Raw genomic sequence first — 14,529 nt, 5'->3', positions numbered from 1 at the left:
AATTGCTCCTTAAAGCTTTGCCTCAAGGAAGGTCAGAGAGAAAAGCCCTGCTGGACACAGAGGCAGGAGCTGGGCTGCAGATCTGCCCTGATCCACAGCAGTGATCAGATCACTCCATCCACAGTCCTGAGGGTTGAAGGAACAAGAAACTCCAGAAATCAGCCAAGAATGATTCACATTTTTATTAAGAAAATCAGAAATCTGTTTAACAGTGACAGGGTTTCAGTGAAGTGCATGGAAGGCACACTGCCATTTGAAGGTACAATCAAGTCATTCAAAGAAATCAAAAAGCTGGGGGGAACTTCAGAGAGCGCAGTTCTCCACCTCAGTAACACACTGCACTACAAAACCGATGCCTGTCTCTCAGAAGTGGAGCCTGCTGGTTCCAGTGGGCAGGATGTACCCGGCCCACCCTCCTCTGGCACAACAGAGCTCTGTTCACCCCTAAGTGAAGCTACTACTGAAATCAGACAGCAAATTAAAACAAATGTAAAGGGAGCCAAGAATGAAATGTTCTCTCTTCACTGCACTATTCCTCATATTTTAATATGAGGTAAGTGGCAGAATCCTGGTGCCTCTGATGTTTTGGGGTTTTTCTTTAATTATCTATAATTCTCAGGAAAAAAATCCTCTCCAAAACACCCCCCTGAATTCTGCTCAGCTCTGGTTCCATCAGTGATGTTCGTGCCTCGTGACAACCACCACGGATGCCACCAGTCCTGTGACTCACACCAGAGTGACCCTGTCCTTTCCCCAGCCCAGAGGGAGGGCAGACCCTTCACCCTGCTCCATTCCCCAGCCCCAGCTGCAGCTTCCCCCACACCACCCGGGCTTTCCAGGCCCAGGGCCGGGCTGCCAACACTCTGCAGTTTAAAAGTACCAAACCAGCACTGGGCACAGCAAAAGAAGCCAGAGAAATCAACTTTTCCTGTGTCCTGAGCATGCATCCTGCTGGGAGCAGGGACCAGTCAAGACTCCAGTCCAGCCACTGCCTCCAGGACTGTCCTCAAGGCTGAGATGAAGGCTTGCAGTGCCTCTGGCTTTGCTTCATTTTGCTTCACCGAAACCTGCAGCTCTGAATCTGCAGCCTCAAGCAGGAGCTCTGTGAGGAAGAGGCAGCCTGAGTCATCCTGGGCACTCAGATAAGCTTTCCAGGGCTGGGCTCCAGCTTTGCTCATGGCAATGGTCTGGATGTGGACCACGTGAAGGGCTGTCTGGATGGTGTCTGGGTGGACAGGCCCACACCAGGGCAGAGAGAGCTGGCAGCTCGTGTCCAGGCTCAGCCACGTCGTCTCAAACTGTTCTGCAGTCAGGGAAACATCAGGGATCAAGCTCAGGCTGCCTGTATCAGGATGAGCCTTGAGGACTTCTTTATTCCCTTCAGACATCAGAGGATCAGGATGAACCTCGAGGACTTCCTTATTCCCTTCAGACACAAGTGACTCTGAAAGGAAAGCACAAACACATGTGAGATGCAGCTCCCAGTGGCACAAAGCCCATTTGATGGAGCAGAGGAAGGCTGGAATCCCAGTGCCATCAGCAGCATCCCCTGGGCTCGTGAGTGACCAGCCACACACTGCACAAGGTGATCAGAACACCAAGTCAGCATTCCCAAAGCACTCTGACCTTCCACACAAACCCATGGGAGAACATCTTGGCTGCCCAGAGCAGCTGTGGCTGCCCCTGGATTCCTGGAAGTGTCCAAGGCCAGGCTGGAAGGGGTTTGGAGCAACCTGAGGTAGTGGAAGGTGTCCCTGCCCATGGCAGGGGGTGGAACGAGAGGAATTTCAAGGCCCCTTCCAACCCAAACCATTCTGGGATTCTGTGATCTACTGGCAAGGGGAGAATGGACCCCAGAGGAAGGTGAGGCAGGTTACCTGTGTCTCTGTTCCTGGAGTCAGCACGAGGAGAGCAGGAGTAAGAGGGTTCCACAGGCTGGTGAGCAGTGGCGAGTGCCCAGCGTTCTCTGCCATAAACTGTGGCCAGAGTGTTGAACTCCAAAGCCCAGGCATTGACAGGCTGCTTGGTCTGGTCCCCCAGGAGTCCCAGGGAGGGGTCAGACTTGGGGCTACACAGGACCCGCTTCACCTCCTCCAGCCCAGACTGCAGAAGGCGATAGTAGAACAGTCCACGGTCTCGTACAGCCATATCCAGCTCCTCCTCTGGGAACACAGAGATGCAATTTATGGAGAATTCTATCAGCCACATTTCCCCAGAGTACTAACAATTATTAAAAACAGACTTTCAGGGATACAATACAAGCCTGCTTGCAGGCAGATAGCGAAAGAACAAGGGGGAATGGCTGTAAACTAACAGAGGGCAGGGTTAGATGGGATATTTGGAAGGAATTCTTCCCTGTGAGGATGGGGAGGCCCTGGCACAGGGTGCCCAGAGCAGCTGTGGCTGCCCCTGAATCCCTGGAAGTGTCCAAGGCCAGGCTGGATGGGGCTTGGAGCACCCTGGGACAGTGGAAGGTGTCCTGTCCACAACCACCAGCCAGCCAGGGGCCAGGCAGCAACCTAAGGCATGAAACCACCTTACCCTGCCAGCCTGGATGGCCTCCTCAGAGCCAGGATGCTGACACAGCCTCCATGCCCTGGGGACACGGCTGGAGCAGGTCCCCAAAAACCTGTGAGGACAGAGGGAACCCACCTATGCAGTAGTAGAGCAGCCTGCCCAGCATGTCCTGGCACTCGGCGGGACGGGCCAGGAAGAGCCGCACCAGCGCCGTCAGGAGCTCCATCTTCACTGCTGGGAACGTCTCGGACTTCACGTTCTCCACAAAGTCCTCCAAGACATAGGGAGCGTTCGGAATCTTCTCCCCGTGTGTGCCCAGGAGCCAGATCAGTGCTTGTTTGCCCTGAAGGAACCACAGAAACACCAGCAAACAGCTGCTGTGTGCCATGTGTTGGCATGAAATAAGCACGCTGAGAGAACAAATCTGAAGATTTCCGCCCCCAGTCTCGAGGCAAAGGAAAGCTGAACAGTCCTTGTCCACCTGGCCCCAAGCACTGTCCCCTCACCTCACTGTCCTGGATGGTGTCCTCACAGCCAGGCAGTGCCTGGCACACGGCATCTGTGCACTGGGGACACAGCCAGGCCAGGTCCCGGAAAGCACGGACCACAGCTGCAAGGAAAGCAAGTTATCAGCATCCCCCAAGAGTTATAAAAAACACTCAGGGAAAAAAAGAAAACCTTTCAAACACCCCACTCAACGGGTTTTGCAAATCTCAGCCAGGAAGGTCAGTGCCCTGCCTGTGACTGTGATTTGAGGCACCCTCCTTCCCAATCCCATGACACTGCATTTGTCAGAGCAAAGCTGCATCAGGTCTAAAATAAAGCACTGAGACTTCAGATTGTTCCTCTGGCTGCAACCTCTCTTCTGGCCACTGCCAGCCTTTAAAAAGCCTGACTCATGATGCTTCAGACGCACGAGGTTACAATGACAAATTAAAGCTGACCCCGATTCAAAATGACACTCATGAACTTTAGGTCAAAACTTTAAAGGTTTTGCTGCCCACTCAGAAACACCAGCAGCTCCTGAGATTGAATTCAACAGCTGAGTGCAAGCATGTGCTTTCAAATCTGAGAGCAAGACCAGTTAAAAGAGAACAGCAGGAACAGCAGTGATGTGAAGGTGGATCGGAGGGCCGAAGAGAAAAAAGGAAGCTTGGGTACAAGTGAATCAGACTATTATATGAGGAACAGAAATCACAGAGATTTAAAAGATCTATTAATCATCTTGGCCCTCAAACAGACAGTGAAATGTCTCTGCTGAGCGCCTCACTCCCTGAGTCAGCGGGTGGCAGCCAGAAAGAACCACGAACACAGCAACAATCATCTTCCCCTTTCCCACAGAGAGCAGTTCCTACAGAAGGAACGCACTTTATACCCCTCAACCCACCTGGAAGACTTCCATCTGAAGGTGCCAATTAAAGTGAAAGCCAAGTGCCTTTGAGGGCCTCGAGTTTGGGATCATGAGCCCCAGCAAGGGGCACCACCTGAGAGCATAAACCAGGCAGCAGCCTGCAATGGTTACCTGAGGTGATGTGTTCCTGCTGAAGCCCCAGCAGCTCTGTCAGAATTCCCACACACTGCTCTGTGTATGTCCTGGCAATATTGGCTGCAAGGATGTTGAAAAGACATAAGAGTCAACCTTTTATCAGCATGAAACAGGATTCATGAGCCCAACTACTCATCACAAACTCGCTTTAAAGGAACAGTCTCTCTCCTTTCCTTTCTGACTACCATTTCTGAAAGTGTGGCCAAATGAGCTTGTTCTCCACACCAAGGTCATGTTCCTTTTTTTGAGGCCATGCCTCAGAAGATTTCGGAATTTTCCTTAGATGTAATATATTAAAAAGGCATTTTGTAATCCCCAGCTTTCTCCTTATGAATACTGTAATAACTATTTTTAAAGCTCAAAAAACCAAAACTATCACCTTAATTCTGCCCCCATCACAACTCAAAGAACAAGCAGGTATTAGAACTCCTCCACCCCCAGCACAGCTTCACTGAACACTGCAAAGCTCATTAACAAGATGAAATGACACATTTTCTTTAGAGCACCTCCTCACAGCATGAGATCCAAGGATCTTCTGCACAACCTGAAGCAGCTCAATGCCAGGACTTCTGAAATAATCAGTGGTTCAGAAACACTCTGACACAAAACACTCCTGGGGAGGTTGGTCTCTGCGCTGTTACAGCACAGAGCAGTGATTTGGTGCTTGCCCAGATACCCTTCAGTGGAGAACAGCCCCCCTGAGAGGCGCAGAGCTGCAGCAGAGCCAAGGCACAGCTCTCACCTATGGCAAAGATCGCTCCCTGCGCCAGCTCCACCGACACATCTGTGCAGTAACCCTTCAGCTCCTCCAGCACCTGCTGCACGTTTTCATCATTCACCAGCTCACACAGCACCTCCATCTTCTGGCATTTGATGTAGTGGGGCTCCGAATAGGAGCAGAAGAACTTTTTGTAGTGGCTGCTGAAGTGGCCGGGCAGGCTCCTGAGGATCTGGCGCACGTGGCAGAGCGCGGTGAAGCAGAGCTCCCTGCTCTCTGAGGTGCAGGCAGACAGCAGCGGGCCCTTCACCCGCACCAGCACATCTGCCTGCACATCTGGGTACTCCCTGGCCAGCACCAGGAACAGCTTGGTGGCTGCCATCACGACGCTGGGGCTGCTGCTCTTGAGGTACCCATCGAGCAGGTTGAGGATGTCGAAGAGCTCCTCCTCGCTGCGGGGTCTGTAGCGCAGCAGGAAGGTGAGCACCTCGCTCTGCCCCCACTGATCCAGGTCAGGCATCCTGCCAGGAGCACAGGCACAGGGGGCACGAGTCAGGGAGTGCAGGAACATCTGCGCTGTGCAGAGCAGAGGCCTCAGCCTCCGACTTCCTTACGGCCTCTGTTCCAAACCAAGTGGATGCCACGGTTTTATCTCAAGAGAACTGCCCAGTTATTAACTCAGTATCAGTCATGTGCACTTTTGCTGGTGTTTACACCAGGCAGCAACACTGACAAGAACCCTGGGCAGAGCAATACCCCTTTGTTCCCAGAGCACGTAGAGCTACCTGCAGAAAAACTGATTTCCTCAAGCAATGGTTAAATAATATATCTTTCAATGGGTCTGGAAAGACATACTAGAACATACCTGTCCCACAGATAGATCATGTGTGTTATCACTTAAAAAATCCCAAAAGTCTAATCACATTAACCTACAATTACAAACCAAACCATCAGCTGAGGCAAAGACTCCTTGGAAGAGCAGGACATCCCAGATTTCTCTGAAGACCTTAGCCTAAAGTGGTTTAGTTAACTTAGGATGGCCACCTCCATCTTTGGGTACCTGACAAGAGTTCCTTAGGTCCTCCCAGAAACTGCCTCTCTGCATAGAAAACACAAGAACAAGAGATGCTTCCAGCACCATCTTGATACCAAAGAAAACAAACCTGTTGAGGAGATGATGGGCAATGGGTTTGTTGATGACAACTCCTCCCTCCTTCTTCAAGATCTCTTCCAAGGCCCTCAGACAGTTCACGACCACAATGGGGTCCTGGTCACGAAGCAAACTGTACAGTTCGTTCACCAGAGCACCATCTGCAAAGCACAGAGGTCCTGCCATCAAGTTCTGTTGGCACACTGCAGTATCATCACGATATGTGAGTCTTAATCACAAAAAAAAAGATGTGGCTTGAACTGGGAGAAGGGATCAACAAAACTTCAAACTCTACAGGAAGACCTGCCCTTGGCACAACTTTTCCCTGAGGGTCTGTGTGGGTCAGAGCAGCCCCTGGCTTATCAGAGACTGGGGATGGAACAAAATCATTGAATCATAGAGTGTTAAGGGTTGGAATGGACCTTAAAGCTCATCCAGTCCCACCCCTGTCATGGGCACGGACACCTCCCACTGTCCCAGGTTGCTCCAAGCCCTGTCCAACCTGGCCTTGGACAGTTCCAGGGATCCAGGGGCAGCCACAGCTGCTCTGGGCAACCTGTGCCAGGGCCTGCCCACCCTCACAGGGAACAATTTCTTCCTAATATCCTAAACCTGCTTTCTTTCAGTTTGAATCCATTCCCCCTTGTCCTGTCACTCCACACCCTTCTCCAAAACCCCTCTCCAGCTCTCTTGCGGGCTCCCTTCAGGTACTAGAAGGCCACAACGCGGTCTCCCCGGAGCTTTCTCTTCTCCAGGCTGAACAATCCTAGTTCTCTCAGTCTTTTCCTTAACTACCCTTCCCTTTCTCTCCCTCTCTGCCCTGCAGGGGCAGCACAGCGAACCCAGCCCTGCCCTAAAGCCCGAACGCGCACCATGAGCACAGCACCTGCGTGTCCCCAGCCCCACGGCCACTCACCCACTTCGCAGTCCCCCTGCAGCTTCACCATCTTGGCACAGCCCAGCACGGCCGCCCTGCGCACGTAGGACGCCTTGTCCCGCAGCCCGCTCACGATGGGCTGCTGCAGGTACTCCTGGATCCCGGGCATCCTGCGGGCGGGCAGCCGGGCATCAGCGGGGCACCGCGGCCGGGGACACCCCCGCCCCGCCCCGGGCCCCGCCGCACCTGAGGCCGCACATGGTGCGCAGGGCGAGCCCGCGCACGGCCGGGCTGGGGTGGGCGCAGTCCTTGCGCAGGGAGTTGACGGCGAGCAGCGCCAGCTGCGGCTGCCGCGGGGCCTGGGCGCGCACGTAGAACGACACGAGCTTCTTCTGCACCACGTCCGACACCGCGCCCGCCTTCACCATCTCCGGGAACAGCCCCGACACGTCGGCGCCCTGCGCCATCAGCCTGCGGCGGGCACCGGGCTCAGCGCGGCCCGGCCCGGCCCGGCCCGGCCCCGCGCCCCCCGCCCGGCCCCCGCCCGCCGTACCGGATCACGCGCAGCACGGCGCCGCGGTACCGCGCCGGGTCCGCCTGCACGTGCGGGTTCGACAGGGCCCGGCGGAGCTCCCGCTGCGCCTCCTCGCCACCCAGGTACGGCATGGCCCCGCGCCAGCCCCGCTCCTAGGCGCCGGTCCTGTTCCCACTCCTAGGCCGAGTCCCAGGTCCCGATCCAGTCCCAGATCCCAGGATGCGGTCGCGGTCCCGGTCCCGGTCCCGATCCCCGGCCCCACGTGACCCCCGCGCACGTGACGCGGCCCCGCCCCTGGCGCGCCGCCCGGCCCCGCCCCGCGCCGTCCGCGCGTGCGCGGCGCTTCCCGCCAAAAGCGGCGTGAGGGGCGCGGGGTCTCCGCCCGCTATGAGCGGGACGGTGCTGCCCGGGACCCCCATTGCCGTGGATTTCTGGAGCCTGCGGAGGGCGGCTGGCGCCCGCCTCTTCTTCCTGTCCCACATGCACTCGGACCACACGGTGGGGCTGTCCAGCACCTGGAGCCGCCCGCTGTACTGCTCCCCGCTCACCGCCCGCCTCCTGCACCGCCGCCTGCAGGTAGGTGTGTCCCGCTCGCCCCGGCCCTCGTCGCCTGGGCACCCCCACCTGCCACACCCAGCCCTCATCGCCTGGGCAGCCCCACCTGCCTGTCCCAACCCTCACACCTCGGCCCCTGCAGGTGCCGATGTGCTGGATCCGGCCGCTGGAGGTGGGGCAGAGCCATGTCCTGGGTGAGGTGACGGTGACACTGATCGACTCCAACCACTGCCCTGGCTCCGTTATGTTTCTCTTTGAGGGTACCTTCGGCACCATCCTCTACACAGGTACAGGGCAGGTTGCCACAATCACAGAATCACAAAATGGGTCAGGTTGGGAGGGACTGCAGTGGGTCACCTGGTCCTAACTCCTTCATCAAGCAGGGTTGTCCCAGAGCACATGGCACAGAATTGTGACCAGATGATTCTGAAATATCCACAATGAGGGAGACTCCACACCCTCTCTGGGCCCTGTCCTGCCATCCCTGTCCTTGCAGGAGATTTCCGCTACACGAGTGCCATGCAGAGTGAGCCGGCGCTGAGGGGCCGCCACATCGACCGCCTGTACCTGGACAACACTCACTGCCACCCCCAGCGGGCCCTGCCCTCGCGGGCGCTGGCCACACACCAGGCTGCCCATCTCATCCGCGCCCACCCGCAGCACCACGTGGTCATTGGTGAGTGCTGCCCTTCCTCCTGCTAGCACAGCCCCTGGCAGGGCTCACGTCCTGCCCTGTGCCTGAGGCACTGCTCTCCTGGCAGGTGTGTACACCCTGGGCAAGGAGACGCTGCTGGTGGACCTGGCGCTGGAGTTCAGCACGTGGGTGGTGGTGAGTCCCTGGCGCCTGGAGCAGATGCGGCTGCTGGAGCTGCCGGATGTGTTCACCGCCGAGGAGGGCGCCGGCTGGATCCGTGCCGTGGATGTCGCCGAGATCCGCTGGGACACGCTCGACAGCTGGAATGCGCTGCACCCCACCATTGCCATCATCCCCACAGGCAGGCCCATGAAGGTCACCCACCCCAACATCCACCTCATCCCATACTCGGACCACTCGTCCTTTGCGGAGCTGTGCGAGTTTGTGAAGTGGCTGAAACCCTGCTCCATCGTTCCCATTGTGAAGGCTGACATGTGCCAGGCTTACTTTCAGGAATACCTGAGCTCGGCCCCCCAGGTGCTTCCTGACTTCAAAGTCCCAAAGCCCGTGCAAGAGTCTGGACAGCAGCAAAGCCAAAGGAGGGGGCAGAAACCCATGAGTCTCTGGAAAAGAGCCATGTCACGTTCTGTGCCCCGAGGGGTCGTTTATGAGTCCCCAGAGAAAAATACTGAGAAACCTGAAGCATTTATAGATGTTAAGGTTCCTCAGCACTACTGTGAGCCAGCTCCCTGCTCAATAGAAGGCTGCACGCGTCACATGGGTGAGAAAGAAAAGCTGAGTGGGGAACAGCTGGGAACAACTGGAGCAGCACCTGTTTCCAGTGAGCACCTTGCAACTGGATTTGCAGAGCAATATTTACTCACTCCCTTAAATGTCCTAAAGCAGAATCGCTCACGGACATTTGATGAGCTGGTAGAAGGCTTTTTTAGGCAGGGAGACACACCCTGAAAAATCGTGTGACGTTGTTGCCAGTGCAGCAGGTAGCAGTGTTTTCGTTCTGCTCCATGCTCAGGTTTCCCATTAGGAGAGAGGAGCTCAGCTCTGCGACTCTACTTTCTTTACCTCTTTATAGAGGACAGAGAGGAAACTAAAACCAGTTTGTAGATGGTACGTTTTAAAAATTTATTTATTTTTTTTTTTATCTCTACATCTCCTGTGTCCCCCACAACGCTGAGCACTGTGGTCCCACTGCCTGTGTGCCTTCTGTCCACCTTTTGCAGTGACTTGCCTGTCCCCTCTTACAAAAGCCACTGAGAGGTTGATTCAAGCAGAGCTGCAGAGGGTGTGAGCTGTCTGCAGCTGAGTAATTAATGGCTGGACTGTGATGAAAGGAGCAAGGGGGGGAATCTGAGAGCCCCAAAGATTCTACTTTCTGTAAGTGTGTGATACCTCACTGACTATGAGCAGTTCATTCCGAAGTGAATTACAGATGTTCTGTATCAAGGTGCTTTTTAAAAATGCTGCTTAAAGAGATCTAAGAAATGAAGTGCCTTAAAGTCCAATAATCTGTTTTCTATCTGTTAATCTACTAATACTTCCAGCTTTTGCATCCAGCCAGCCAACTGCAGCTGGATGTAGTCCTGCTCTCTTGAAAGTGCCATCTCGATGCTAATTGTCAGTGCTTTTTCAGGTTTGTGGCCAGAAAAAGTAGGAATTGTCTGAGTTCTTGAGTTGTAGGCTTTTCAGAGTGGGCCACTATATCCTCTGCAGTCTCTGCACTCAGTCTTGCACCTCTGAATTCTGTTTGATTGCAAAGCACTCCTGGTAACTGCCACTTTTCTGCTTTCCCATTCTGCCTGCTCTTGTCCTGCAGTGGCAAATGGGATGGGAGTTAATGAAACATCTGCTTAGTGGTGTGATCAGTCTTAGCAGCATTGTTTGGAAAGATTGTGACTGAACAGCAGAACTGGCTCTGTTAGTTAGAGGTTGGGCACTTTCCCACTGTGGATCAGCTGCAGAGCCCTGGCCTGGCACAGCTGGGAAGTGTCTGTAGTGTGACAAACCACTGGGTACCCACTGCAGTCGACTGTGCCAAACTGCACTGCCAGTGTTTCAAATTGGCCCCTCCTATGGTCAGGGCAGCTGGAGTGGAAATGGTCACTGGACACTGTCCTGGAGCAACAGAGCAGTTTGTTCCTCATCTCTCAATTCCCCCTTTTTTTACTTTCTAGGCAAAATGTTTCAGTATTTTCTGAACATAGTGTCCTGCAAGGCCTTTCCAAGAGGCAGCTAGATGGGTTGGATTCCCTGAATTGAGCCAGGAAAGGAAGAATTTGCTCTTGGAGTAGGGCCAGGCCTTGTGAAAAGCAAAGGTGTCCTTGGATGCAGCAGTTGCAGCAGTCACAAACAGGGCTGTCCGGAACAGTGAGAGTGTTGACAGCCAGAGTGGGGATGTTTGGAAAGCTGTTTGTTTGGCAAACATGAATCCTGACTCCCAGCCCTGTGCTTTCCCAGGCATGGCAGTATTCATCCCTGTTACATAAGGAGTGCCTGTCCCTGGGACTGCTGTGGCTCTGCCTGCCAGCTGCCAAGGGGACATTGGAAGTGACAGAGCAGTGTCCTGTGACCTGCACTTCACAGGGCAGCAAGGGCAGCTTGAGTCTCCTGCTGTGGGCCCTGTGTCCTGCTGCTTGGAGTTTTCTGTGTGGATTATTTCCTAATCCAAACTCAACTGCAGATCCCTGTTGGGTGGGTGTGAGTGGAGACACCTGCACGTTTTGTAACATGGAAATGATAGCGCTGTGCTCGTAGTGTGCTGTCTGCTGCTGCTGCCTGGGAGATGCAGGCTGTTATTTAAATATTGTTGAAATTCAAGTGACTCATTTGACAGGCAGGGGAGTGAAGCCTGAACTCCCAAATTCCATGTCCTGCTTTGAGCAGCCTCTCCACTGCTGGGGAGGAATGCTCACCTTCTGAGTCACTGCTCCACTTGGGCATGTTGCAAATGACCTGGGAGATCTGATGTTTTATGGCATCCAGCCTTTCCTCTTTTATTCTTATCAACTATTTATTACAGTAAATGAAGTGGAGAACCTCCTGGTCAGCCTCTGGGAAAAAAAAGAGTTGTAAATGGTAATTCTTTACAGAGGTAAGTCTGAGCTTTAATCATGCAAAAATAAGTGAACATTGCAGACTTGAGTTCTGGGGATCTGCATCCTGTTTCTTCGTGCTCAGTTAAAGCTGCAGAATAAAATGCTGGCTTCACTTTCTAAAGCTGAAAAGGTAATTCCTGCCACTTGAGGAGGAAATTACCCATCGTGTAGAGCCAAGGAAACCTAAAATTTCTCAGTGGCTTTAAAAAGCAATAGAAGCAGGAGAGACTTGACCAACAGTCATTTTGTTGGAGACCTTTGCCTCAGCACAGCAGGTGCACAAGGCATTTTAGTGCCAAACATTTCTTCCCTGTTAGGTGTTTAAATACTACTTTTGTGTACTATCCTAAAATGCTGGAAAATAAAACATGGCCTTGTGGGGAGAACTGGAATTGCTGAGTGTTGAGGCTTCTGAGTATCTTTCAGCTTCCCTTCAAGATGGGTTTAGTGATGGACCTGGCAGTGCTGGGTTAATGGTTGGGCTCTGTGATCATAAACGAATTTTCCAACCTAAAAGATTCCGTGAAGTCTCCTGGCAGTAAATATCTGGCCTCCTACAGGCCTTGTTCTCCCTCACACTTGTCTCCACGATGTCCCTGTTTTCCTGCCCCCAGCCTGGCTCACAGGGGAGCAGCTGAGAGCTGGAGTGTCATGGAGAGCAGGCTCTGAGCCTGCTGCTCCCAGCTCACCTGCACTGCTGCCCACAGGTGTGTTTTGCTCACAACAGTGACAATGAGAAGCTGCAGCCCAGTATTGGCTTCACTGTGGGATATCTGAGGGCCACACGTTTGGAAGCTTCACTTGTCCTGGCAGGGAACAGAAAGTGCTCTGAGCAAAGCCCTCCCAAATCTATACGCACAGAGCATGTTCCAGCTGCTTATCTCTGGTCCACAGCTGAGAACCAAGCCCCAGTGAGGGGAAACAGCTCAGCCAAGGCCTTGCAGAGGAGCAAGGCATGAGCTGAGTTCCCTTTGGCAAGTTTTCAGTGCTGTTTTACCAGGCTGTGATCAAATGCTGGTGTGTTGTGAGGGCAGGTTCTGGAGCAGAGCTGCCTGTGGAGGGTCAATCACTGCGCTATGAACAGCTCAGTTGGCTCTAACTTCTCTAAAACAGTAGGAAAGCACGAGGAGTGCCCTGTTTATGCTGTGGAGAGGGGAAAGTCGCTCTCTGGGTTGTTGTGAAGAAGCTGAGATAAAATTTGCCTGGCTCCTGTGCTCCACAGAAATGAGTGTGTAATGTCACCTTGCAGGGAACGCCCCAGAGCGCTGTTGGGTCCGGTGTCTGACTCTGCTTCCCCAATTACAAAGCCAGAGCACTTCCAACAACTTCTCTCTTCCCTGCTGCAGAGCTGCTGTCTGTTCCTGCAGCACAGGGGCTTCTTTTCTAGATTAAAAAACCTGCAGTGGCGAAATCTTCCCTTCACCAGAAAATGAAGGCATTTACATAATTACCTCTACAATGTGTTGTCACTTTGGGCTTATTCCAAATGAACCTCAAGCCTAAAATCTCTTTGTGCTTTTTTATGGAGTCCTCTGAAAATGTAGTAGAACATGTTGAGAAGGTAGAGTCACCTCGATAATAATCATGTGAGGTGCTGCCTTCAAGTGAGCTGCTGTGGGTGTTGTGTGTGTATCTGGGATTTCTTCGGTTGAATTTGGGATCTTTTGCCACAGTCACTGCCATGCTGAAGTTTTTCTGGCTGTGGCTTTGCACTTGGCTAAACCCCAGCCTGAGGCACAAGCAGCCGTGGGTTGTGCAATAAAACCTTTGGGACAGACCTTGACCAGGAGCCTCTTGGCTCTGGCTCGGGGAGTCTGGGACTTCCTGAGCAGGTGCTGGGGAAGATGAGAATCATGTTCCACAGTCTTGGAGGTCACTGTAAGCCTGAAGAAAATCGTGCCAAGAGAAATGAGTCCCCCATGCAGGACTGAGACCTCCCTATCTCAGAGGGCACAGAGCTCCTGAACAGTGTTTTGCTGGAGGGGGTTCACACTTGTGCTGCTGTTCATGTAAACAGGAAGCTGTGAGAGTTTATTAGGTTTTCATAGAATCACAGAATTGTTTAGGTTGGAAGGGACCTTAAAGACCATCAAGTTCCAGCCCCTGGCACGGGCAGGGACAACTTCCACTACACCAGGTTGCTCCAAGCTCTACCCAGCCTGGCCTTAAACACTTCCATGGCTTCTCTGTGAGTCTCGGCCAAGGCCTTACCACCCTCTGAATAAAGAGGTTTTTACCAGTATCTAATCTAAACCTACTCTCAGTCTGAATTTTGGTAAGAGTATTTGTAATTGTTATTTTTAAATGTTGTGAACTTTTGCAAGAAAGCCAATAAATGTCTCTGCAACACTAACTTTGAAAAGGCTGATTTAAAACCCTGTGGAGTTCTTGAGTGGGTGATGGTGACCTGACTGGACTAAATCCCTTCTTGGAAGCATTTGACCTGGTCCCACCTCCCAGCTCCAGCAGGGCCATCGCAGAGCACATGGCACGGGATGGTGTCCAGATGCTTCTGGAATATCTCCAGTGAGGGAGACTCCACACCCTCTCTGGGCAATCTGTTCCCGCACGATAAAATTCTTTCTCATGTTCAGGTGGAACTTCCCGGGCATCGGTTCCTGCCCGTTCCTCTGGTGCCATCGCTGGGCCCCGGAGCAGAGCCCGGGCCCTGCTCTGCCACCCTCAGCTCAGCTCGGCCCGGCCCGGCTCTGTCCCGGCTCGGTCCCGTTGGGCTCGCCCCGCCCCGCTCGGGCCCCGGAGCAGAGCCCGGGCCCTGCTCTGCCACCCACAGCCCGGCCCGGCCCGGCTCTGTCCCGGCTCGGTCCCGTCGGGCCCGCTCGGGCCCCGGAGCAGAGCCCGGGCCCTGCTCTGCCACCCACAGCCC

General features: G+C 53.7%; 2 protein-coding genes across 2 annotated transcripts; one reads left to right on the top strand and one right to left on the bottom strand.

The window, feature by feature from the left end:
• Window positions 1-158: 158 nt before the first annotated feature.
• On the bottom strand, window positions 159-7,621 carry AP4B1 (adaptor related protein complex 4 subunit beta 1). The gene is made up of 10 exons (XM_042013428.1): window positions 7,362-7,621; window positions 7,055-7,279; window positions 6,848-6,978; window positions 5,945-6,092; window positions 4,806-5,302; window positions 4,040-4,123; window positions 3,024-3,127; window positions 2,653-2,860; window positions 1,878-2,162; window positions 159-1,444 (listed from the first exon to the last, which is right to left on the bottom strand). Exons 1-10 carry the CDS (start codon window positions 7,472-7,474, stop codon window positions 969-971), a joined length of 2,271 nt encoding a protein of 756 aa, XP_041869362.1. The 5' UTR covers window positions 7,475-7,621; the 3' UTR covers window positions 159-968.
• A 37-nt stretch (window positions 7,622-7,658) lies between these two features.
• On the top strand, window positions 7,659-13,998 carry DCLRE1B (DNA cross-link repair 1B). Its single transcript, XM_042013429.1, has 4 exons — window positions 7,659-7,919; window positions 8,041-8,185; window positions 8,395-8,574; window positions 8,660-13,998. The coding sequence occupies exons 1-4, from the start codon at window positions 7,731-7,733 to the stop codon at window positions 9,499-9,501; spliced, it is 1,356 nt and encodes a 451-aa protein (XP_041869363.1). The 5' UTR covers window positions 7,659-7,730; the 3' UTR covers window positions 9,502-13,998.
• Window positions 13,999-14,529: the final 531 nt, after the last annotated feature.

Source organism: Corvus kubaryi, unplaced genomic scaffold (assembly GCF_017639235.1).
Source record: "Corvus kubaryi isolate FWS band 111438036 unplaced genomic scaffold, C.kubaryi_AGA036_p1.0 split1-37355, whole genome shotgun sequence".
Lineage (NCBI taxonomy): Eukaryota > Metazoa > Chordata > Aves > Passeriformes > Corvidae > Corvus > Corvus kubaryi.
The sequence above is the reverse complement of the archived record's forward strand: the minus strand, read 5'-3'. Positions and strand labels throughout refer to the sequence as shown.

Coding starts and splice junctions, on each gene's coding strand:
- DCLRE1B (XM_042013429.1), top strand. CDS start 7,731: ATGAGCGGGACGGTGCTGCCCGGGACCCCCATTGCCGTGGATTTCTGG. Junction 7,920..8,040: donor TCCTGCACCGCCGCCTGCAG/GTAGGTGTGTCC, acceptor CGGCCCCTGCAG/GTGCCGATGTGCTGGATCCG. Junction 8,186..8,394: donor CGGCACCATCCTCTACACAG/GTACAGGGCAGG, acceptor CTGTCCTTGCAG/GAGATTTCCGCTACACGAGT.
- AP4B1 (XM_042013428.1), bottom strand. CDS start 7,474: ATGCCGTACCTGGGTGGCGAGGAGGCGCAGCGGGAGCTCCGCCGGGCC. Junction 7,280..7,361: donor GCCGTGCTGCGCGTGATCCG/GTACGGCGGGCG, acceptor TGCCCGCCGCAG/GCTGATGGCGCAGGGCGCCG. Junction 4,124..4,805: donor GGGAGCGATCTTTGCCATAG/GTGAGAGCTGTG, acceptor ACATCCTTGCAG/CCAATATTGCCAGGACATAC.